General features: G+C 32.9%; 1 protein-coding gene across 4 annotated transcripts in view; it reads right to left on the bottom strand.

Annotated features, from left to right (window-relative positions):
* The window catches only part of CHD1 (chromodomain helicase DNA binding protein 1), a 73,699-nt gene that overhangs the window by 7,156 nt on the left and 43,279 nt on the right, over positions 1–23,264 (bottom strand). For 2 of the 4 annotated variants that reach the window (XM_072736689.1, XM_072736691.1), the window contains exons 19-33: positions 22,884–23,033; positions 19,760–19,908; positions 19,072–19,168; positions 18,863–18,958; positions 16,888–17,064; positions 13,845–14,005; positions 12,511–12,552; positions 11,126–11,256; positions 10,242–10,380; positions 9,867–10,017; positions 8,557–8,679; positions 7,524–7,652; positions 6,819–7,082; positions 6,324–6,464; positions 1,100–1,278 (exon numbers count right to left, since the gene is read on the bottom strand). In XM_072736689.1, coding sequence (XP_072592790.1) covers positions 1,100–1,278; positions 6,324–6,464; positions 6,819–7,082; positions 7,524–7,652; positions 8,557–8,679; positions 9,867–10,017; positions 10,242–10,380; positions 11,126–11,256; positions 12,511–12,552; positions 13,845–14,005; positions 16,888–17,064; positions 18,863–18,958; positions 19,072–19,168; positions 19,760–19,908; positions 22,884–23,033 — 2,129 coding nt within the window. The remainder of the gene's footprint in view (positions 1–1,099; positions 1,279–6,323; positions 6,465–6,818; positions 7,083–7,523; positions 7,653–8,556; positions 8,680–9,866; positions 10,018–10,241; positions 10,381–11,125; positions 11,257–12,510; positions 12,553–13,844; positions 14,006–16,887; positions 17,065–18,862; positions 18,959–19,071; positions 19,169–19,759; positions 19,909–22,883; positions 23,034–23,264) is intronic. The other 2 variants (XM_072736692.1, XM_072736693.1) reach the window with 1 other exon arrangement.

Here is a 23,264-nt window from a genome sequence, read left to right as displayed (position 1 = left end):
GGACCAAGCACATCTGATGCCAACTCCAGGAATCATCCCATGGCATTAGGGGCACATGACTTCAGGCTATTATTATGCATGGTTTCAGTGTCATCAGTGTCATCAGACAGGATAGCTCAGTTTCATCTGTTTTTAAAAGCCTAGTGATCATAATCAACTTCCTGTCTCTATAACAACATGGGTTCTGGTTAAAGGGCACAAGGATAGTACTTTTTTCATTTAGTGTAATCACTCCTTCTGAAATATGTCATTAAGTTTTTTGCTTTGATGTGTAGCTGTGCTGCAAAGAGCAAGGAAATCAGCAGACTAATAAACTGATATGACTGGTTTGTGGTCATTTTATAGTATTCCTAAATTGTTTAATAGTTTGGTTTTAACACTTATCTGGATCTGGTAATCATTAAGTGATTTGTACAGGATTATGGCAGTTCAGATTTACAATTTTAAGATCAACTGTGCTGCTGCTGCTTCGAAAATAAAGCAGGAAATAAAATTCATCTTACACTGCCTGAGAATATTAATTTTTACAAGGCTATTTATTCATACCTGAGTACGAACTGCTAAATTTACATGATAATACATTTTTGTGTCTGGTACTACAAATTCTAAAGATATTACTAAGAAGAATTTGGTGAAGTAGAGATTTCTAAAAATCAAATGCAATCTGAATTCTAGTGAAACAGTTTCCTTTCTTTTTTTTTTTTTTAAGATTTTATTTTTTGGAGAGAGCACAAGCACACACGTGAGCACTGGCGGGTAGAGAGGCAAAGGGAGAGGGGGAGGGACAGGGAGACTCAAACTGAGCTCTGAGCCCAACGCAGGGCTCAATCCCAGAATTCTGGCAACAATGACCTGAGCTGAAGTCAGATGCTTAACCAATTGCGCCACCCAGGTACCCCTCCACCGTTTTGTATTTAAAGGCAGAGGTGACTCCAGTGGTTTATCATGATGTATAATTAAGCAACTGTTCACTAATAAAAAGATTTAAAGTTAAAGGAAAAAATGAAAACAATCAGAATAAGAAAAATTGAAATGTAAGACACAAAAAGATGGCTACATAATTATAAATTTAACATTTCCTGTAAAGTACATTACTTACTTTCTCCACTGCTTGATTTGTTCAGGATTTGTATACTCTTTTAGACATTCTGTGATATGGTCTCCAATTTTTATTAAACACTGTCTAGTATGCTCCAGTTGTTCTCTTTCTGAAAGGCCTTTTTCAGGCCTATCAAGTTGTTTCAAAGCTGCTTTGACAGGCCTCATTCTTTCCTTACACTTTAAAAGGGAAAATAACATGTGTTAAAAAGAAGAATTCAAGAAAGATCTACTTCAATGGTATCTTATATGAGTAAATATAGCACTGTTTGATGCTAAAATTAGCATTAAAGCTTACCTCACAGCTCTTAAACATCAGGGTTTTTTTTCCCTCATATTTTCTTCAGAAAGTAAGGTTTTCCATTATCACTTAAATTAGATCTTTGTGTATGTAAAAGCTTTGGATTTACTTACCTTCTGTAAAAATAGTTACTTTTTACCCTGTAACACATCATTATGCAGCCTTAAACACAGAATGTTAAGAAATAAAATGTCTCAAAACATAATATCCTAGAGATCCATTTTTTTTTAAAGATTTTATTTATTTATTCAGAGAGAAACAGAGAGAGAGAGAGAGAGAGAGAGAGAGAGGGGCAGAAGGAGAAGCAGGCTCCACGCAGGGAGCCCAACGTGAGACTCGATCCTGGGTCTCCAGGATCACACCCTGGGCTGCAGGCAGCGCCAAACTGCTGTGCCACTGGGGCTGCCCCTAGAGATCCATTCTAATAAAGAATATAATATAAAAAAAAATAAGAATCTCCATAAAATATGCTGGCAAAGCTATTAAAAACAATATAGCTATAAGGATAAATGTCTACTCTTCTAAATCTTTGGGATCAAACAAAGCTGCTAACGAAATTTTACTCTTATATTTTGACTGGTCAGGGAATTGGAGATGCTTGATAAGAACCAACCTTTTCCTTGGCCCATGTTATCACTGATATGCTAATAAAAGAATGATATATCAAAAAAACTGTATGATTCAGTTAAAGTTTAGTAAGTGCAATAAAAGTAATTTTTAACCAAAACTAAAATAAAAATATTACTAAAAAAGCAAACTATACATAAACTTTACTTATATATACAAATGCAAAACAAATTTAAAATGAACAATAATTAAATTCTCAAGCAGCAAAATTGGGATAGTTCCTGGAAAGTTAAAGATGGATCAACTACAGACAATATATTTAGCTGATCCAACGCCATTACATTTTAAAAAGAAATCCTTACACTGCTGCTGTAGAAGGGCCATTCTTATTTAAGGGCCACACTTACTAAATTAAGTGTCTATGTATGTGTGGAATTGAGTATTTTATTCTATTTTATTTACCTATTTGTCCAAATCACTTAGAAGTTATCCATCTTTTGTCAGAAATAATTTAAATAACATTAGAATTACATGTTTTTTTTAGTTAAAATTAGAACTCAGCCAGGCCTGATGTCTTTTTTTAAAAAAAAAGCAAACTCTTTTCCTTTCTAATTTTTATTTTATTTTTAAAAGATTTTATTTATTTATTCATGAAAGACAGAGAGAGAGAGAGAGAGAGAGAGAGAGAGAGAGAGAGAGAGCAGAGACACACAGGCAGAGAGAGGAGCAGGCTCCACGCAGGGAGCCCAATGTGGAACTTGATTCCGGGACTCCAGGATCACACCCTGGGCCGAAGGCAGGAGCTAAACCGCTGAGCCACCCAGGCATCCCCTCTTTCTAATTATTAGCATTACTCCTACCTGTTCTCTACATGTCCTGTTTCTTGTTCAATTTTGGTAGTTTATATTCTGATAGAAAAGGATTCATTCAGCATACGTAATTTGAGTGCATACCATGTTCTAAGCATTGTCCCAGACCCAGGAAATAGAGCAGTAAATAAAAGAGAACTTTTCTTTGTGGAACCTGCACTCTAGTAGGAGAAAGCAGGCAATAAATAAACAGGATGCAGTGTGTTGGATGGTAACAACTGTGATAAAGAAAAATAAAGAAAAAGTAGAGAACTTTCTACTTCATATAAGATTTCAGAGAAGAGTAATGTTTGAGCATACACCTAAAGATAATGAAGGAGAGTAAGCTATTTTGAATAGAGGAAAGAACAACAAGTTCTTGTATGTTCAAAGGAATAGTATAAATGCCAGTGTGGCTGGAGTCTACTAAATGAGGGAAATACAAAGCAAGAGATGATAAGAGTTAATAAATGAGATGCAGTATCTTTTATCCTGTTATTATGAATCTTTCATCCTGAGTGAGGGAAAGCCATTCAAAAGTTTGAAGCAAAAAAATAAGAGGAGATGAGTTTCTTCTCTCTGTAACAGTCATTATTACTCTGGTTGCCATGTAGAGTACGCACTGAGGAATGAAAGGGGTATAAGTTCAAGAGTGGGAGCCATGAGAAACAGCTATGAAGCTACTGAAATAATCAAGGGCAGAGACGGCTGTAGCTTGATGCAGTATGATAGAGCCAATACGATTTACTCATTGACTGATAGCAATAAAGAAAAAAAGAGGAATTCATGACTAATATCTATGCTAAGCCAAGGCTAAAGTTGGGAATTGGAACAATGATAAATATCTATAAAGCACTTATTAGATATCAGAAGCTATGTGCTGTGTAAAGACACCTCGTTTGATTCTGATGGTAGACCTTTGCAACACTATTTTATTGAAGAAACTAAAGCTTAGGGTGAAATGACATCTGTCAAACCCAGGTCTGACCTCAAATGTTGTACTCTTTTTCTTGACTGTTAAATTTTGAATGACATTTAGGAGACAAATCAGTAAGACACAAAGAAAATCAAGAGGTGTCAAATTAGGCAAAAGATGTAAAGGAAAATGACCAAGAAAAGGCCTCTGAATTAATAATCAGAGCTATTTCCAAGTAAAATTTATATAGCAATAAAATTCTAATCATGCAAGCTCAGAAAGTCTGGTTCCAGAGTCCATGTTTAAAATTATTTCATTCTTCATCTCCATAATACAAGAGATTTTTAGGATCAATCATGAAGGTTAATGGAGAAGAAATTCATGCATTGGGCACAACAGGAAATTTTCCATTTCAGCTGTTATATGAACAAGTCAGAAGGCTAAGGAGGAAATTGGGCAAAAAAAGGTGGCAAGAGGTACAAAGGTACAATTTCACCTAACTCAGTAATGAACAGGGAGAGTAAAGGAAGCACTTCAAAAAACTTCAGTTTTCACTTCAGAAGAGCAAAAGCTCACCACCACCTCCCTATTCCCACCCAATAGAGAGGGTTAAAAAAAAAAAAATCAACAGAAAATGGATAGAAATGCTAGATTAAGAACTTGGTCAAAAACAGAAGGTTAACCTTAAAAAGATGGGAAGGAACCCGAGATAAAAATGAAAAGTCCAGAGAAAGGTTCAAATAAGTAAGATGGAAGACAGGAACAAAAGTAACTTAATTCTGACTGTCTCCAATATTCTTAGGGATTGAAGGGATATAAAAAGCCAAAAATTAGGAGGGGGAAAAAAAAACTGTCATAGGAACTATTAAACTCAAAGAGCATGAAAAATATTTGAAGCTGTATTAGGGCATGCCATGGAATTAAAGGAACAAATAAATGGGTTCATTGATCAACATTCTCTAGTTAGGGTACAAAAGAAATGGGACAAGAAGGTAACCTGGGCATTTATAATGGTTTCAGAGGTAAAATAAAAACATGGTTTTAGAAGTGAGAAGTTCCATCTTTCAAGTACAGTATTTATTACTAGCAATAAAACTGACAAGATGACACCCAAACGGCACAAATGATTCAGAGTCTAGAGATCCTAAAGAAGAAATGTACCCCCCCCCTTTTTTTTTTTTAAAGATTCTGTTTATTTTTTTGAGAGTAAGCTAGCAGTCATACACTCCTGAGCACAGGGGTGGGGGTGGGAGGCACAGAGGGGAAGTGTGATGATCTGAAGCAGACTCCATGCTGAGACCTGACAGAGGGGCTCCATCTAATGACCCTGAGATCATGACCTGAGCCAAATCCAGAGTAAGATGCTTAACTGACTGAGCTCACCCAGGCAGCCCAAAGAGGAAAATTCTTATATGAATGTAGATCTACATTTGTGCACATTCTAACTGCATATGTAAGACCCAGACTGTACGTTGTTCCTTTAGGTGCTACCAATAATAATGTATCTCTTATTCAAGGATAATATGTACCTGTCTTGTATCATACAGGCTTTTTCTTTAACATTGTTACTCCTTCCTGATTTTGCTCTATATCTGGATTTTTTTTAGTCCTTTATCAATCAATCTGCTGGCATGTCTATATTCAATAATAACATCCACTACAACCACTATCAATTTTTTGAGCAAAGAACTACCTGAAAACTTCCCATGTATCAACCATCTGATCATATTTAATTTCCTAACAGCAGCACTCTGGCTCTAGAGGCAGTACATTCAATTACTATACATAATTATTTCCCCACACTGCAACCTCACTATAAAGGTTTCCTCAAAATGTGTATCAAAATTAATTTCGCAGGTGAAACTATTCTGGGCTCCTGACTGTATCCAGTAAATAATTCATTTGGGAAAAGGCCAAGATAGATACTCCCTGACTTTGATGAACAAAAAACATGACAGCATGTAAAACCACTGTTTTTAGACCTGTGTTACTCAAAGTGGTCTATGAACCTGTCTGTATTAGTCCAAAAGAGGGAAGAAGTACAGAAATTTTAGAAAACTTTGTATCATTTTGACAGTGCAATTTTTTATCTACTGAATCTAGTAATATAACATTGGAGCTTTACATTTTGCCTTTTTTTTCCCTCTCATTTTCACTTTTCTAATGAAATGTTTAAAAAGAAAAAGAAATGTTTTCATTTGTTTTTATTATACTTTCTAAGAATACTGGTCTATAAAAGATTGGGGGAAAAAAAGAAACTAGTCCTTCACTGTAGATAAGAAGCACTATTACATAGATAAAAGGTTCAGAATCTGAGAAGTTTAAAATTCTAAAGCTGAAGGGAAAAAAGTTTGCTCCAAGGATTCTCTAAATGCCTCTCTTTAAAGTCTTTAATTTATTAAAAAGTTTTTCAAAGTTAATTCTAATTTTAAAATAACTTTTAAAATTTAAATCTATTGCCTTTATAAATCTGAACTGTAGTACTACCCAATTCAAATACATTTCTAAATTGAAAGCTCCAAAAGATAAAATTGCCAATTAAAATAAAATGTTATATGAATTCTTATTAATAACCAGCAAGTCTACTACTTACAATGCTGAATGTCTTCTGATCTAGCTCTTCAGATTCTTCAGATATGGGAACTGGTTCACCACTTGCAGTGATATGAACTGGAGCATCTGACACTGAAGATTTCTTGGATCTTTCCTTGCTCTCAGACTTGGATTCGTTCAACTAAAGAAAGAGAGAAAATAAAAACAAAAATCCAACAAAAACAAAGGCAAAATAACACTTGCAGAAAACAATGTCTCACTTTCTATTATTGTTTGTTCTCATTTCATACTCTGTTTAATCTTCCTAGGAAACCAAAAATAATTCTACTCTGTACTATTACCCTATAGGTAAAGCATTAAAAAAAAAAAAAAAAAAAAAGATTCAAACCTATTTTTCTCCTTTTCTAGATATCCACATGTATTCTTAAAGAACTTAGTTATTTAGGCTAATTTGAGCTGATAGGCAATTTATTTTCCTAAAATGTAAATAGGCTGATTGTGACACTTTCTAAGTTTTACATTATGATTTGCATACCTTTTCTTCCTTTATGTCTTTTTCTTTCTGTATAGCTTCTTTTACTTTGTTTTCTCTTTTCTCTTTAAAATCTTTTTCTTTTATATCTTTCTTATCCTCTTTTTCTTTTATCTCCCTTTTAAGTTCTCTTTTATTCTCTTTTTCTTTTGCTTCCCTCTTTTCTTCTGATTCCTTCTTTATAAAAACATCTGGCTCAGGTCTTTCTTCACTGTCTCTTTCTGTTTTAATTTTTTTATTTGGATGTTTCACAGAAGTGATCTCATCCTGAAAAGTGCAAGTATGGCCAATGTATTACTAACCAAATCTTGACAAAGACTAATTCCTTTTCTTTGCAAGACTATGGATTGCATGTATGTGGATTCAGAAAGAAATAACCCAGAATCCCATTAATAATGATACATGCAATGTTCACCTTCCTATAAAAACTAAAGTAAGCCAACCCCATTTGAAATTCAAAATAAAATTAAAGGAAACAGAATCTCATTTTAAAAAATGGCAAATGTTTGAAAAGGAAGGTCCTTTGCTCTATCCCTCTTAGTGCTATCCTGTTAGAGGAGACTATGTAATGAGCTTTATAAAAAAGGAACTTCAGTACCTAAAAAGTAGAATTTCAGGTCTTAGTTCAAATTTTAAATGTCACGTATACTAAAACATGCTATGTCTCTTTCTAATATAAAAGTCTGTTTTTCTAAAACACGTTCTTACCTTATCATCATCTTCATCGGACTTCTCTGAAGGCAGGGGTGAAGAATCACTCTTCATTTCTTCTTTCACTTTTATAGACTTCATTGCTTTATTCTTCTTAGCTCTTGCTTTTCTCCTCTTTGACCCTCCCTGAAAATAATTATTTTTATTCTAAACAACTCCACAGATTAAGTAAAAAAAAATTTCTTAAAATACTAAATCTAAAAAGTTAAAAGAACACATATTCCTACCCAATCCTTAGTCTAATGGTAATGAGCTACACCAATCTTAGGAAGTCAACAAGAGTGACATAACTTAATAATATTAAATCAAATGCATAGTAATATGAATAAGATATATTAACTATAATTAATGATTCCTTTAAAAATTAGAGAAAAAATGGAAGTTGAAAGAAATAGAAGGAAGGTTTTTCAGCTTCCTAAATTAGTATTATCTTCAACTAAATTTGATCCCACCAGAGATAGCATCAGAGACATTTTTATTAAAAAAAGAAAAATATTTTTATTGGTACATAGGTATTTATGGACGTTGTGGTTATAATGCAAATGGTGAAGGCTATTAGTGTCTAATCACCTCTCCTTCAGTGTATTTTTCCTACTTTTTTGTACCCGTCTCATAAATAAGCTCAGTGATCTTTAATGCTGTCTTTCCAAGACCACCATATAAAATAATAGAGGCTTGAGCTCTTAAAAGTACACCACTCTAAGCAAACTGCCCCTAGTACCTATCCAAACACTAGGAAAAAAAACAAAACAAAACAGGATCAACTTCTGAAAGATAAGACTTGCCAGTTTTAACAGGAATGCAGAGATAACTTAAAGCAAAGTATCAGCATTTGCAATTAAAGCTACCAAATTACAGAAAAATATACTTATAAGGTCATATTAGCCGCAGATATCTAGGGCTATCAGTAAACCACATTAATCTTACTGAAAAGTAAATTGCTCTTAAGCATCTAAATCTTAACTTACTGTAAACCAAATTAATCGTACTAAAAAGTAAATTGCTCTTAAGCATCTAAATCTTAACTTACTGCACCAGAAAGTCTCTGAGCTTCTTTTTTTGCAAGATCTCTACTAAGTAATTTGATGAGGTAGTCTGCACGTGTCTGCAACTGCTTTGCTTGTGGTTTTTTATCAGGATCATCTGGAAGAATCTGAAAAGAAATTATTTTTTTCTAGTTGTCTTTAATAAATAATACGAGAAACCTATTGCCTAAAAAAAAAAAATGCTTACTCATTTAAAGAAATAATGTAAAATTTACTGGCAAGTTACAATCGTTAAAATTTGTAGGAATAAACAACTAAGAACGCAAAATACATTTTTTTTATACCTATAACCACAGCAAAGATTTCGTTTCCCTGGGATGAGTTCTAAATAAATACACGAAAAAAAATCCCTCCAATCAGGTAATAATACAAAGTATGAGGTTAAAAATTTCTTTCAAATATACGTGTATTTAGCATCCAGTGTTATTAAACATCTAATATTCTTAGATTTCTTTCCTCTCTCATTTAACAGTGTATCTAACCACAAAGTATACAAAAATTCCTCAAAAACAATCTATCAGCTATTTAGGTGACCCAAAGTATGCACCATGAAGAAATTTTTACAGTGGAAATTTCAACTACTCAAGTTTGGCTTCATAACATAGCAAATGACATAGTACCAATATCAAAAGGTTCCTCTCCTCTGTGAAGTAGCAAAATATAAAAAGATAACTTAAACGATAATAAGGCAATGTTTCCAGTGTTTTCTAGTCTAAGCAAAGAAATGATTTTAGCTACTGTGGTAGTATCAAAAGACTAAAACCCTTAAACATTGTTTGATAGTAACAAAAAAAAAAAAAATCAAAATAGTTTTTGCTCTTGAGTAATATGACAGAATGAGAATTTTACTTTAAACCTAGTACTAGGAAGAAAAATACACCTATACCTTAATAGGAAAGACATAATTTCAGAAGTAAAGCAAAATCTCAAAGATCATTTAAATTAACCCTCTCATGAAAACCAGGACACCGTGGTCATACAGCTAGAGCCTTGGGTTCCTATCGAGTTTGTTTCTTTCTTTCTTTTTTTTTTTTTTTAAGATTTTATTTATTTATTCATGAGAGAAACAGAGAGAGAGGCAGAGACACAGGCAGAGGGAGAAGCAGGCTCCCTGTGGGGAGCCTGATGCGGGGACTCATCCCAGGACCCCGCGATCACATCCTGGGCCAAAGGCAGATGCTCAGTCGCTTAGCCACCACCCATGCATCCCAATCAAGTTTATTTCTAAAATAATTTAGAAGCAAAAATCTAATTCAGTATCAGTAGTCAACAGAAACAAGAAATATATAGGTACCTTGTGTGTTAAACTGAGGTCAGGATCCATTTTAATCATTTCCCAGCTTCCATATCCATATTCGTAGATACCAATTAACAAATTGGAATCATCTTCTTTGCCCCAGTCTATATCAAAATGAGCTGCCTTTGTGTGGCATGGGATAGTATACCTGTATCAAAGTTAATAACCACTGAGAAGTTTAGAACTGCTATATTAAAAATTAATTTTGAAGAACATATGTGAATTATTGAAACTTCAAAAATACTATGTTTTATTTTCTGTTTAAAAACATTTCATTCAAACTAGTCAATGACATAATACATTTTATACCATACATACATATCCGACTTATTGAATAAAAAGTTTTTACAACGGATAAATTAAGCAACTCACTGCTTTCTTTCTTCTGGATCTGAAGGAATGGATTTGTGCAATGGTATTAATTCTTCTTCATGGGAGATGACGAGCTTGGCATTCACTTGTACTCCAGATATTCGGAACGTTGGACCCTTTACTTTTCCAAGTCTACCACCTTAATCATTTTCAAGATAAAAAAAAAAGTATGAAATATGCAATTCTATAAAATACGAAGCAAGATATATTATTACTTATATTAATATGCATTACTTATTTAGCTGTATTAGTAAGTATTACTTGTTTGTATTACTGAGGAGTGGTGCTTGCTGGGAAACCTTATACTTCACTAGAAGATTTTTTAGTATGTACTACAGTGATTATAATATAGCAGATGTGGATTCACAGAAAGCATCTCTTAGAAAGCATTTCAAAAAAAAAAAAAAAAAAAAAGAAAGAAAGCATTTCCATAAACATTTTATCAACTGCATAAGATACATCAATCTATTAATAATGTCACCTTCTAAATAAGTATCCTAGTATATCTTTTTCAGGATTATTAAATCTTATCTAAATATTTTCATTTAGGTAGGTAAATTACGAAATAAGCTTAATGAAGTATCTATGCCCAAAGCCAGTATCACATGTATACACTACATTTTCCCAGCCATCTATACTAAAAATACAGTAATTTCTAATGTTATCAACCAGCTACAATATACCAGACAGACTCCCTTGCTTTCTATAATACAACTCTGTTACCCATTTCTTATTTCCCAAAAACAGTCCTGCTTTATTTTTTAAAGCATCTTTTAAGAAGCGACGAATAGGTAACTGAGATGTAATACCTACATAACTCGTTAAAGTTATTTGAAACTTCCATTTACCTCTCTTTAAATCACTCTCACTTTAATTTTTATTACCTGTTCGCTCTGTTCCTGAAGAATTATCCTTTAAAGCTTTAATGCAACCATTATGCACCAATTCTCCTAGTCGTCTGAGGTCTGTTTCTGACTTATCAACTAATTCAGCATCCCGAGCAATTGCATCTAATCTGTTAATGAAATGATATAATTTTCAGTTAAACATTCAATGAACTGGTGTAATTTAAGACAGAATAAGTTTTACTCTACCTCAAGCTCTACAAGTCACTCTACATGCCGTACAAATTCTAGTTCACATAAATGGCACAAGACATATAAAAAGAAATTTTTAAAATGTTAAAATATTTGCCAGGAAAACAATTCATTTATATAAGCAAGAAAAATAAAGTAAACCAATTCATTATATAACAAATGGTATGCTTCAAACTTGAAGATCGTGTAAGAATTCTATAAAAGCTTTTCAAAACCGATTAAATCTTAAATTCAAAAATGATTAAGCATTGTAATACAGATGACCCTTGAGCAACACAGGCATGAACTGGACAGGTCCAGTTACATGTGGATGTTCTTCGATAAATATAGTAATTCTAAATATTCAAAATAAAACAAAATTACTTTAAGAGGGAGTTTTGGAGAGGAAAAAATAGAATTAAGCCAATTTGAGTCTCTGACACTGTATATTCAGTGCGTATGCCACAACAAAGGACAAAGAATATTCAAATCAGCAATTATTGAAATTAATCATTAACTTAAAAACAAATTTTTCTGATAATTTCTTTTTTAATAGTTTATATAAAAAGGAACTATAATTAGGATAACTTAAGAAAACTTCCGTAGTAAGGGAAAACATAACTGGTCTTTAAGTCAAAAGACTATATTAGCAGGATGCCTGGGTGGCTCAGGGAGTATCTATCTGCCTTTGACTCAGGGCATGATCCCAGGGTTCTGGGAACGAGTCCTGCATCAGGCTCCCCAGGGATGAGCCTGCTTCCTCCTCTTCCTATGTCTCTGCCTCTCTCTCTATGTCTCTCATGAATAAATAAATAAATAAAATCTTAAAAAAAAAAAAAAAAAGACTAAGTTAGCAACTGACCTTCTCTAAAGGATAAATCTGCTATTTTATGTTTGTGATGAAAAAGATCGGATAAAAGCACAATTATAAAAATGCTGAATATTTTACAGACATGTGTATTTCACAGGAAACTTCATTTGTAGGTAAAATTTTAGAGCCTAGAAAGAATTATGAATATGAAATCCTTTAAAAAAGTCTATTTGAAATCTGCTTTCTACAGACTAACTTTGTGAATGATTTTCAAGGCAAATTTAGCAAAGTAGCTAAACTGAATAGTGGTATATATAAATAAAGCTGACAGCATGAAACACACATTCTATAATTCTATGCAATTATAGACAAATGTATTTACCTTTCCAGAGGGCCACCAAATTTCTTGTAACTCTTGATAAACCTAATAGAAAATAATTGTTTGGTTTAAATGTGGGCTTCACTATCCATTAAAAAATAGATTTATAAACATGCAGAAATAAGAAAACAGTTGTTAGTGCAAAAGTTAAATGAATAAACTATGTTAAAAACAAAAAAGTTAAAACGTTAAGATATACTAAGTAAAACAAGACATATTTTAACACCCAGGATGATGTTCAGAAACCAATATAAATAAAACAATAGAAGCTAAATTTTATTTTAGAAATTACTTTATTATTTTCACAAGACAAGTTCAAGGCTACCACAGGAAGTGTATCCAGAATTATCAATCAATCATACTACACCTCCTCAACATTCCAAGTATTGATAAAAGTTTACTGAATAATAGCTTTAATTCAGATGTATGGTATTATACCAACAGTGGAAAATAAAAATTTTACTTAAGAACAAAGCTACCCAAATGGTTGATGGATGAGGGGAAATATCCAGGAAAAGTAGAAGTTGAAATGTTCTTCAACTAAAGACAGAAAGTCCAGCAAATCAGGTGGTCATTAAAGTACCCTTAATAAAATCTAACAATGTATTTAGTTTTCTGGTAGAAAGAATGAGGAAGAACTTTATCGGTCAGGTCTATGATTTAAAAGAAAAGAGTTACAATGGCTTGAAAGAAACAACAGACTCTCAAAATACAACAGTGAGCAAACCTTTTTACAAATTTCATAAGCAAAAATATTACATAAACAAAAGTAGGCTGTTATCCCATTCCCCTTATTATAAATGTGTATAAAGAAACAAACATACTTTGAAAGAAAAGTAGAATTTATACTACATAACTATCTTACCTCAATTACTATTTGGACATATCAGAAATGCTTTTTAACATTGTTCTTTCAAAAAGCAAATCTCAGTGTTAAAAAACTAGAAAAATATGGAACTAAAGTATTCCCACATAAAAACAGTAATATCGGGACTCATAAATGCAGTGAGAAATTTTAATAAATAAATCTAACGTACTAAAATATATATTATTCAGAAGGGCCACTATTCTGAACCTCATTAATAAAACCAAAAAATTTTAGCAGTCTAACAGACTAACAATAAATAAATAACATGCAGAGATTAGATACCAAACTCTTATTTTTCATAGCTATCATGAACACCCCAAAATAGAACCATACAATCCCTACACAATTATCATATATTTGCCTCCTCTAAAACTCTCATCTTAATCTTTGAAAATTATGGGATTTGTGTATTTTAGTTTCATCTCCTAACAAAAGCAAGTTGAAGTAAAATAGTCTTATGTCATCTTACCGCCGAATTTCTGCATCACTAAATCCTTTGATATTCTCTCGAGGAATAGTCCGTGGTCTTCCACGTTTCTTTGGCCTTTTCCTTTCTGAGATTGAGTCACTATCAGATCCAGAATATCTCCTACTTCTACTGCGCCTCCCTTCACTTCCATTAAAACTAATCTGGAATTGGAAAACAAAAATGCATCTAACCTTAGACTTACAGAAGGCTTCTACTGTAAGAGCAAAGAAAACATTACAAAAGAAAAGACTGAGAGAACTAACAAATTCAAATGTCTGGATATCAAAAAAAATTCTATAAATAAAATTTAAAAGCAATTAAAAATAAAATTAAAAACAGAGAAAAACATGGCAGGTTAATGACAAAGAGTTATTAATGGCCCTAATATCTTTAAAAACAATCTTAAAAGTCAGAAGGAAAATACAAAATTGCCTTTCTTTTTTTAAAGATTTATTGAGAGAAAAAAAAAAAAAAGATTTATTGAGAGAGAGAGAGAGAGAGAGAGAGAGAGAGAGAGAGAGAGAAAATGCACGTGAGATGAAGAGAGGGAGAAAGAAAAATCTCCAATAGATTCACCACTGAGCAAGGAGTCCAATGCTCGATCTCACAACCCCTGCCATCATGACCTGAGCAAAAACCAAGAGTTGAACACCTAACCAAGTGAGCCGACCAGGTGCCCCCAAAATTGTCCTTTTGTAACAATATGAGAAAAATTGACAAGCAATTAATCAAATATAATAAACAAAGAATTAAATAATCTCAATGGTAAATGTCTTTTAAATGAAAATTAAAGTAACAATATTTATTTGTAACACCCATTACTTAACAGAAACATCAAAACACTTTCTGTAAGTCTCTGGAATTTTTCCAAACTCATGGTGCATTTTCTGAACTCCTAATATGCTGAGACCTAACTGAAAGTCAAAGGTAGTATTCAGTTCTTACTCATTCTAACCTCCTCCCATCCTTTCACAAGAAGTAATATGGTGCTGTGCTTACCACGTACTATAAAAGGAAATCATTATGGGGCTGGCCAGAAATAAACACTAACAAGAAACTACATACATGGTCACTTTCAGACCAAATACACATTATTTAGCTCCATTTCTGCCAATGATGTAAAAAGATGATAGGATGTCACCACGATCCTAATAACAAATCTCATCTATAAAACCCTAACTTCTCTTACACATCAAAATCATTAGGCAAGGGATCCCTGGGTGGCACAGCGGTTTGGCGCCTGCCTTTGGCCCAGGGCACAATCCTGGAGACCCGGGATCGAATCCCACGTCGGGCTCCCGGTGCATGGAGCCTGCTTCTCCCTCTGCCTGTGTCTCTGCCTCTCTCTCTCTCTCTCTGTGACTATCATAAATAAATAAAAATTAAAAAAAAAAAAGCTTTAAAAACAAGATTAAAAAAAATAAAATAAAAAAAAATCATTAGGCAACCTAATAGTCTAGAATATATAAGATACAGTAGAGCTTGTAAGAAAAGACAGAACTTGAACACTGGCTCACCTGTGAAAAGCAAAAATGGTAGACAGCAAATAACATATACGCAGACAAAAGGAAGTTGGCTAGAACTTGCTAAAGGCTGAGTTTGGGTAACTATGAGAGCATAGGATCCCTGGAAATGAAAAACATGGAGAACAGAGCTTGTACCCTCTCTCAGACACTCCTCTGCAAAACAGGTGCTCATGAGTGAAGACTGGAATCAGGGCAGGAGATCAGAAAAAACTTTCCTTCCAGATACTGGCCTGGAGAAAAGGAACAGTTTTCTACTGCACTGAGAGCACCCAGAGGAAACATAATACAGTAGCAGGAAAAGAAAAAGAAAACAAAAAAACTCTACCCTGGGGGAAGGATAGCGGAAGGATGACTAAGCAATTGCCATACTTGCCTCATACTCAAAATTTAAGGAGGCACCAAAAAAGCTCAGTAATCAACACAAATAATCTTGTAACACAATGTTCTAAAAAACAAAACTTAATTCAAACAAAAAAATCTAGTATTAAAGTTTCTTTCCTTTTGCTGTAGGATCTGATGTAGCCTGGGACGGCACTGTTACCATTATTTAAAAGTCTCCTCTATGTTCTTCATTTGGGTTATAAAATAAACAGCAGTTAAGTTTTTAAAAATTCGTATCACAAAAGGTATGCTCTCTAATGATGATAGAATTGAACTGGAAATCAAAAACAAAGACACTTAGAATATCTACCAAATATTTGGAAATTAAACACGCATCATAACAACAACAACAACAACAAAAACAAACAAACCAACAAAAAATACCTAAGGGTCAAAGTATGTCATAAGGCAAATTAGGATATACTCTGAAATGAATGAAAATGAAAACACAACCAGGTACCAAAATTTACAAGATTCAAAAAAGGTAGTGCTTAGAGGGAAACTCATAGCATTAAATGATAGTAATATTAGAAAAGAAAGATCTTGATTCAATTGTCTTAAGCATATATCTTAAGACACTAAAAAAAAGTAGAGCAAATTAAAGCAAAGCAAAAAAAAAAAAGGGGTAATAATGAATACAAATCAATGAGTTTGAAATAGAAAAATAAACAAAACCAGGGATGATTTTTTGGGGGGATATTACTAATAACTTTATGCTCATAAATTCAATAACTTAGATAAAACTGACAAATTCCTTGAAAGAAACAAACTACCAAACTCAATCAAAAAAAGAAATATTCTGAATAGCTCTTTATTTATAAAAGAAATTAGAGTTAACTTTTTTTTTAAGAGTTAAAAATTCTAACAAAGAAAACACCAAGCCTAGATGGTTTCCCTGACAAACAGTAACAAACATTTAATGAAGAATACCTATTCTATACAAACTCTTCCCAATAGCAGGAGTAAACACTTTCCAATTGATTTTATGAGGCAAGAATTATTAAATTAGATGAAAACATTACAAAAGAAGGAAACCATAGGAAACCATAGACCAGTATACCTTATAAACAAAGCCAATCAGTCCAAGTATAAATACCCTTACAACAACAGACCTATCTTTTAAATGAAAAGGTCACCTGTTTTGCACAGTTTCTCATTCTCGGGAGCATATAAATTTCTTCAAGTTCCTTTTGCCTTTCTTCCTCTTCTAATCGTCTTCTTTGATCTTCTGGAATTATTTCCTCCCAATTCTTTGAATTTCTTTCTGGTTCCAACTCAATGTCATCCTCATCCATATTTGAAAAGTTGGCAACCTTAAATTCCAGAATTTTAACAGAGTATTAAAGAAGAATTCATCCTTAAGTTACATTTTTGGGACAAGAAGTGACATATTCAGAATAAGGCAACAGAAGTTAAATATCCTCAGGATAATGAATATGATGACTATGGATTTGGTCAAAGTAGAATAAACCAAAAGACTTCTAAGAATGATTCTCTTTTGTCCTGCTGCTCAAGGAAATTAGTTGACAGAACAAAATAATTTATAGTAACGTGTTAAATCATCTTCTGCCAAAAATACCACACTAGTCCATTAACTACAAAGTGTTGTAGAACAACCCAATATTCTCATTTTTATAATCATAAAAAGTAGTACTAGAGCTACTGACAAGACAAAAAGAGCTCTGGGTCCTTAGGTTCCTAGCTTCTTCGTTGCTTAAAAAAGAGGATAGAAAGAGCTAACTTTTGTGAAGATTAAATAAGACAATACATTTAAAGAATTATGATGACTCTGGTACACTGAAGGGATTCATTAAAGCTAATTACAGAAACTGGATGATAAAAACCTATGCTTATCCTGTGTAAGGAATAAGACTGCAAATGGTATTCATTCTCTCATGTCTATTATTTAGTTGTTTATTTACCTTAAAGATTTATTTATTTGACAATGTATGTGTATGTGCAAGGGGGGCGGGGTAGAGGGAGAGAATCTTCAAGCAGGCTCCCTGCTGAGTGTGGAGCCCTACATGTGGCTCAACCCCTGGACCCATGAGATTATGACCTAAAATGAAACCAAGAGTCAGATGCTTCACCAACTAAGCCACACAGGAACCCCATATTTATTACTTAAATGTGATGGAAGCCCTAAAGCCAGCAGTATAGGAGTATCAACTCACTGATATAAAAGCAATCTGTATTTACTTACCTTATCAATGACATTTTTTTAAACTGCCAATTAGTCAAATTAAAACTAAATAGTATAACTTAATATAAAATTAATCACAGCATACTCAGAATAAGTACCAGTTCCAGAAACCTTAATTTTTCCTTAAGATTAAACAGTCGTCTGACTTATCTCCCTGCTTTTAATTCTTACTCCATTACACTATATCCTCCGCATTGCAGCCAAAGTGATTCATTAAAGTTACAGAAGTTTTTATTCACTGCTGTGTCCCTGTGCATGGCACACTCGAGGGGCTCAATCAACATTTGCTGGATGAACAAATGACACAAACCAAACAGTGGAAAATGGCCAGAGGAACCTGCTTCTTTATACGAAACAACTGACATACAACTTACTCCATGAAGCTGGCTGACTTATGTTGCTTTAGGACTCCTTCCAACCTTTTCGCCCTCATTTATAAGTACTAATTAATAGGCATTCATTGCTTACATGAACTGATTAACTTGAGTTTTCTTAGGTGAGATAATGCTTAATTTAATCCTTTGTCAAAAATTGCTCCAACAAACATTAAAAGCCTTCCATCATAACTATCTACATAAGAGATAATGTTCATTAATTTACCCATATATTTGAGGATGTGCTATTTGCCAAGCACTTTTTTAGATGCTAATCAGAATAACAGCTGTCCTCATTCCACTAAAAGTACCTATTCATAAATGATTTGGTCCTTTTCAAAACAAGTTGCTACTGGTTTGTCAGAATAAGGGAGAAAAATTTTCATAGACTATAGCAAATTTTAAGACAAAAATGTTAATAAATTATGTGGATTGTGCTTAAAGACATTAATAAAACATGAAATGACAAAAAAAATCAATCCCTTTCAATTTTAATAATTTTAAGGAAAAAAAATAAAAAGAAAGGAAATCTACCTTGAACTGGGAAAGCAATTCATCTCCTACAGTTAAAGGGCCTGGTTCATTTTCATGAGTTTCAGCTCTCTTCAAGATTTCATCTATATCCATTTCCTATAATTAGAAAAAAATCTTTAAGTATACTTTAATATATTTTGAAGTAAATATACCTTATACTTAAAAGTCTACAGAAATGGCACATTTTGAGGCAATTTTTTTTTTTTTACCTGGGGCTCTTGTTCTTCTCCTTCAGGTTCCTTAAAAAGTTCTTCAGCACCAAACTTTAAAATGGCTGATAATTCCTCTTTATTGAAAGGAGTGGAACTAAATCAAGAAAAACAAAAATGCTTAATACTAACAGTTAACAATTTAATATTTACATTGCTGTTTTATTCACTATTGATACAGTCAACTTTATATAACTAAGCTATATGACAGAGTCAGACAGGTGAATTATTAGTTCGCTTATTTTAAAAGTAAAGAACTTGAAACCTGGAAGTTAAAGGAACTTCTCCCAAGACTTATAAAACTTGAGTCGTGAATTCAGCACTGAACGTATGCCTCTGACTAGAAATTACTCTGGTGCTTTAAAAAATTAAAAAAATTACAATACTAAATATGGTGCTTCAAAGATCTATTTATAGTATGTAATACTTCAGGAGAATGATTGTAGAAGCATTCTAAAATTATTTTTTTAAAAATATTAAAATAACTACCAGGGCACCTGGGTAGCTCAGGCAGGTAAGCAATCTGCCTCCGGCTCCGACCGTGATCCGAGGGTCCTGGGATAGAGCCCTCGTCAGGCTCTGCTCAGCAGGAAGGCTGCTTCGCCCTCTCCCTCTACTTTTCCCTCACTGCCCCTGGTTCATGTTCTCTCTCTCTCAAATAAAAAAATCTTAAAAAACAATGAACTACCTTGAGGGAGCAGAACCTGTATGTAGTACTGTCTTCCCCGTCGTGTCCATTCTCTGAATCACAAGATGATCTAAAACCATCTTCTTTTTGGCCCTTTCAAGTATATCCTCTTCAACTGATCCCTTTGTAACCAGACGATAAATATTCACCTGTGAAGATACATATGATAAAACATAAAATGTAGTAAGAAGGCTCTGTTTTGCTAATCTGAAATACCCAAATACTGTATAGAGCGGGAAGCTCATGCTACATGAAATTTTAATAGGTCAAAATAAAAATTAAAAAATATATACCAATATATATATAAAAGCTAAATTTCTTCAATTTGAAGATGATTTTGAGGTTGTCCTTGTTACATTTTGGTTACGAGATTTTATTGGCTTATTTTATTTTCTAAAAGCAATGACAGTAATTTTTAAATTATCTTTTAGCTGAGAAAAAAGGGAGAAAAAGTAGAAAATATATGATAATTTACACTAGGTTCCCTTAATTCTGATTAACGTTTCATACTCCACAGAATCATTACCCTGGGGGGATGGTTCGCCATCCCCCCAGGGTAATGATGAAACCCTGCCATAAACAATGCTTTCTAAAATAGACAAAAACTGATGTGTAGAAATTTGGCCCTATTTCTCAAGGTCAGCAGTTCCATATCAAACAGTACCACCATATAGGGATATTTTGAAAATTTTAGTTTTTGTAATCATTAATTAGGTGAGCTTACGAGCACTTATAGAGCATAGGGACCTAGGACACTAGACATTCTGCATTAAAATGGATATTGAGGCACAAAGACAAACTATCCCAAGTCTTACAAATGATTTTTTAAAACTTTTTAAATTATTTGGAATCAAATTTCGAATTCTATTTTAATGTAAACAAGAAGAGTTTTAATGAAGTTATAATATATACAATTTTTCAGCATTGCAACTATTCCATAAAGCAGATAACTGAGTATCTTTTTATTTAATCTCTGTCAAAGCTATCATTTCCAAATGTGTTTAGTATTGGTGTCACCAATAAAACTCATCTGGATTACTCATCTACACTCATTTTGTAGTCATTGCATGTAAATATTTAAAAATAGATATGAAATACCTTTGTGTCAGATTTAAAACCAAATACTAGTAAAACAGCAGGTACATGCATAATTTCACTCATGTGGAATTTGAAAAAACTAAACAAATGATGATAGAGGAAAAAAGAGAAAAAGAGAAGCCAACCAAGAAACAGCCTCTTACCTATACAGAACAAACTGATGGTTAACTTGAGGAGGTGGGGGAAGGAGGGGGGGGGGTGTTAAATAGGTGATGGGGATTAAGGAGTGCATTTGTTGTCATGAGCACCAGGTGTTGTATGGAAGTGCTGAAGCACTATATTGTACACCTGAAACTAGTATTGTACTGTATGAAAACTGGAATTTAAATAAAAACTTAAAAAACAAAGAAAAACCAGCCAGGTACATGAAGCACAGGATTCTTACTATAGTACATCCATAATGAAAGAATAAAAAATGTATCTCAATAACCATTAATAAAAAAATATATATATATGCACATTTATATATTTTAAATTAAATGATAATGTATTAAATAAATGTATTATATTTTAAAGTATATTCATATTTATATCACATTTATTTTTTTAAGTTTTGTAACATAACAATAAGAAATCTATGTTACCATTATTTTGTGAGCTTATTCAGATATTATTCCCAGAGGTCTACCATGTAACTTTCTATGATATCTAACTGGTTCTTCTAATATATCCTCTATTTTCTATCATCTATTAGAAAATGTGGTGCCCTTTAAGTAGTCTTTAAGTAATATAAATGGAATGTGAATCCAGCCAGGTGTTGAGGATTTCAATATAGGAAGTGTCTGTTTAGTGCAATTAACCACTATCCCCCATCTCATTCATAAAACAGGGCTCTTTTGACTATTCACATATAGATTAGGCCCAGCTCATTTGTGAGATTATCTTATTTCCTGATCATCTACTCTTTGACAGTCTAAAATTTATCCTGGTATGTTATTATCCGTACTTCAAGATTTGCCTCTCTTTATAATGTGCAAATAAATGTTGTTATCTAATTTTAATACTAATTTTTACTCTCTTATGCACCAATATACCCCTGCTCTTTCCTTCCTTTGTACTTTCTATGGAGAAAGAGTCTTGCTCTTATTTCCCCAACTCTTAAATTTATTCTTTATATTCTCGTGTAGTACTATAGGTTAAAATATGTATTTTTTAAAAAGAGGCTCTTTTAAACCTAAATTGATATTAGGACATTCAAATTATTTTCAAATTCATGTATCCAATTCAAGGAAAAGGTGGTGCTAAAAATAGCTGTTGTAAAATGGGACCATTGCTATAAATACAAGCTTTCACTTAGGGGTATGCAACATTGTTCCAGAGTATAAAAAATTACAGAAATAATAATGTATTTCTGATGACAGTTTTGAGAATTATTTGGGTAAAATATCTTCTCAGTTTAAAATTATGGGCATATTTTTCAGTAGAAAATATGAAATTTTAAAAAGGTGGTAAGATGTGGTAAGTCTTTCTGTGCTACTTGTTCATATCTCCACTCTAGAGAAGTTTGAGCAGCACTATTCTAGGTAGAGTGAATTAAAATACAAAGACCAAGGCATCAGAATGATGACAGATGTTTTTTCTCAAGGCCTATTACAACAGTGCCAGATAGCTGTACAAAAACTGTAACGAGAATGGCTTTTTTTGTGTAAAAAAATCTTATAGGCAAATGGATAAAATACAGGTAAACACAAAGGTAGCAATATACTAAGCAAATCTCTTTTAATAGTCAAAGTAAATAAAGACATTTTAAAGTTTATGTTTTGAATGAAAAACATTGGTTTTCTACAGCTATAAACAGAATATGATTTAAAGAGGGTACATAATCCTATTTTGGCTTGGTTACTTCAATTCTGCCAGACTGACAGGTGATTTTGAAAAATGAGTTCCTATGTACCTTACCTGTTAAAGAGTAACATGACTGTGTTCCGATGATATGACCAGGAGGATAAACCAAAATCACTTCCAAACACTGATGATCATAAAAAAAAGAAACTTTAAAAGTAAAATAAATGGAAAAAAATAATACCTGTTTCTTCTGCCCAATTCGATGAGCTCTAGCCTGTGCCTGAAGATCATTTTGTGGATTCCAATCAGAATCAAATATAACAACAGTGTCAGCAGAGGCTAAATTAATTCCTAGGCCTCCAGCTCTTGTGGAAAGCAAAAAGCAGAAATCCTGTAAGGAATCATAAATAGGCTCAATTTTAAGTTCTTTTGAATTGTGACTGTAAATAATAAATAGGAGAATTTTACAATTGTTTTGAATTTCAAGGTATTTTACCAATAAAACTAAAAGGTAGTTTTAAAAAATACTAAAATACAAAAACCTTTGGCAAAACCAGGCAACAAGACTCCAAAATACAAATATACATTGGGATGATGTAGACCAAGTTTAAAAAATTCTAAA

The sequence above is a fragment of the Vulpes vulpes genome, chromosome 14 (genome assembly GCF_048418805.1).
Source record: "Vulpes vulpes isolate BD-2025 chromosome 14, VulVul3, whole genome shotgun sequence".
Lineage (NCBI taxonomy): Eukaryota > Metazoa > Chordata > Mammalia > Carnivora > Canidae > Vulpes > Vulpes vulpes.
Note: the sequence above shows the minus strand (reverse complement) of the source record. Positions and strands in the feature narration are given on the sequence as shown.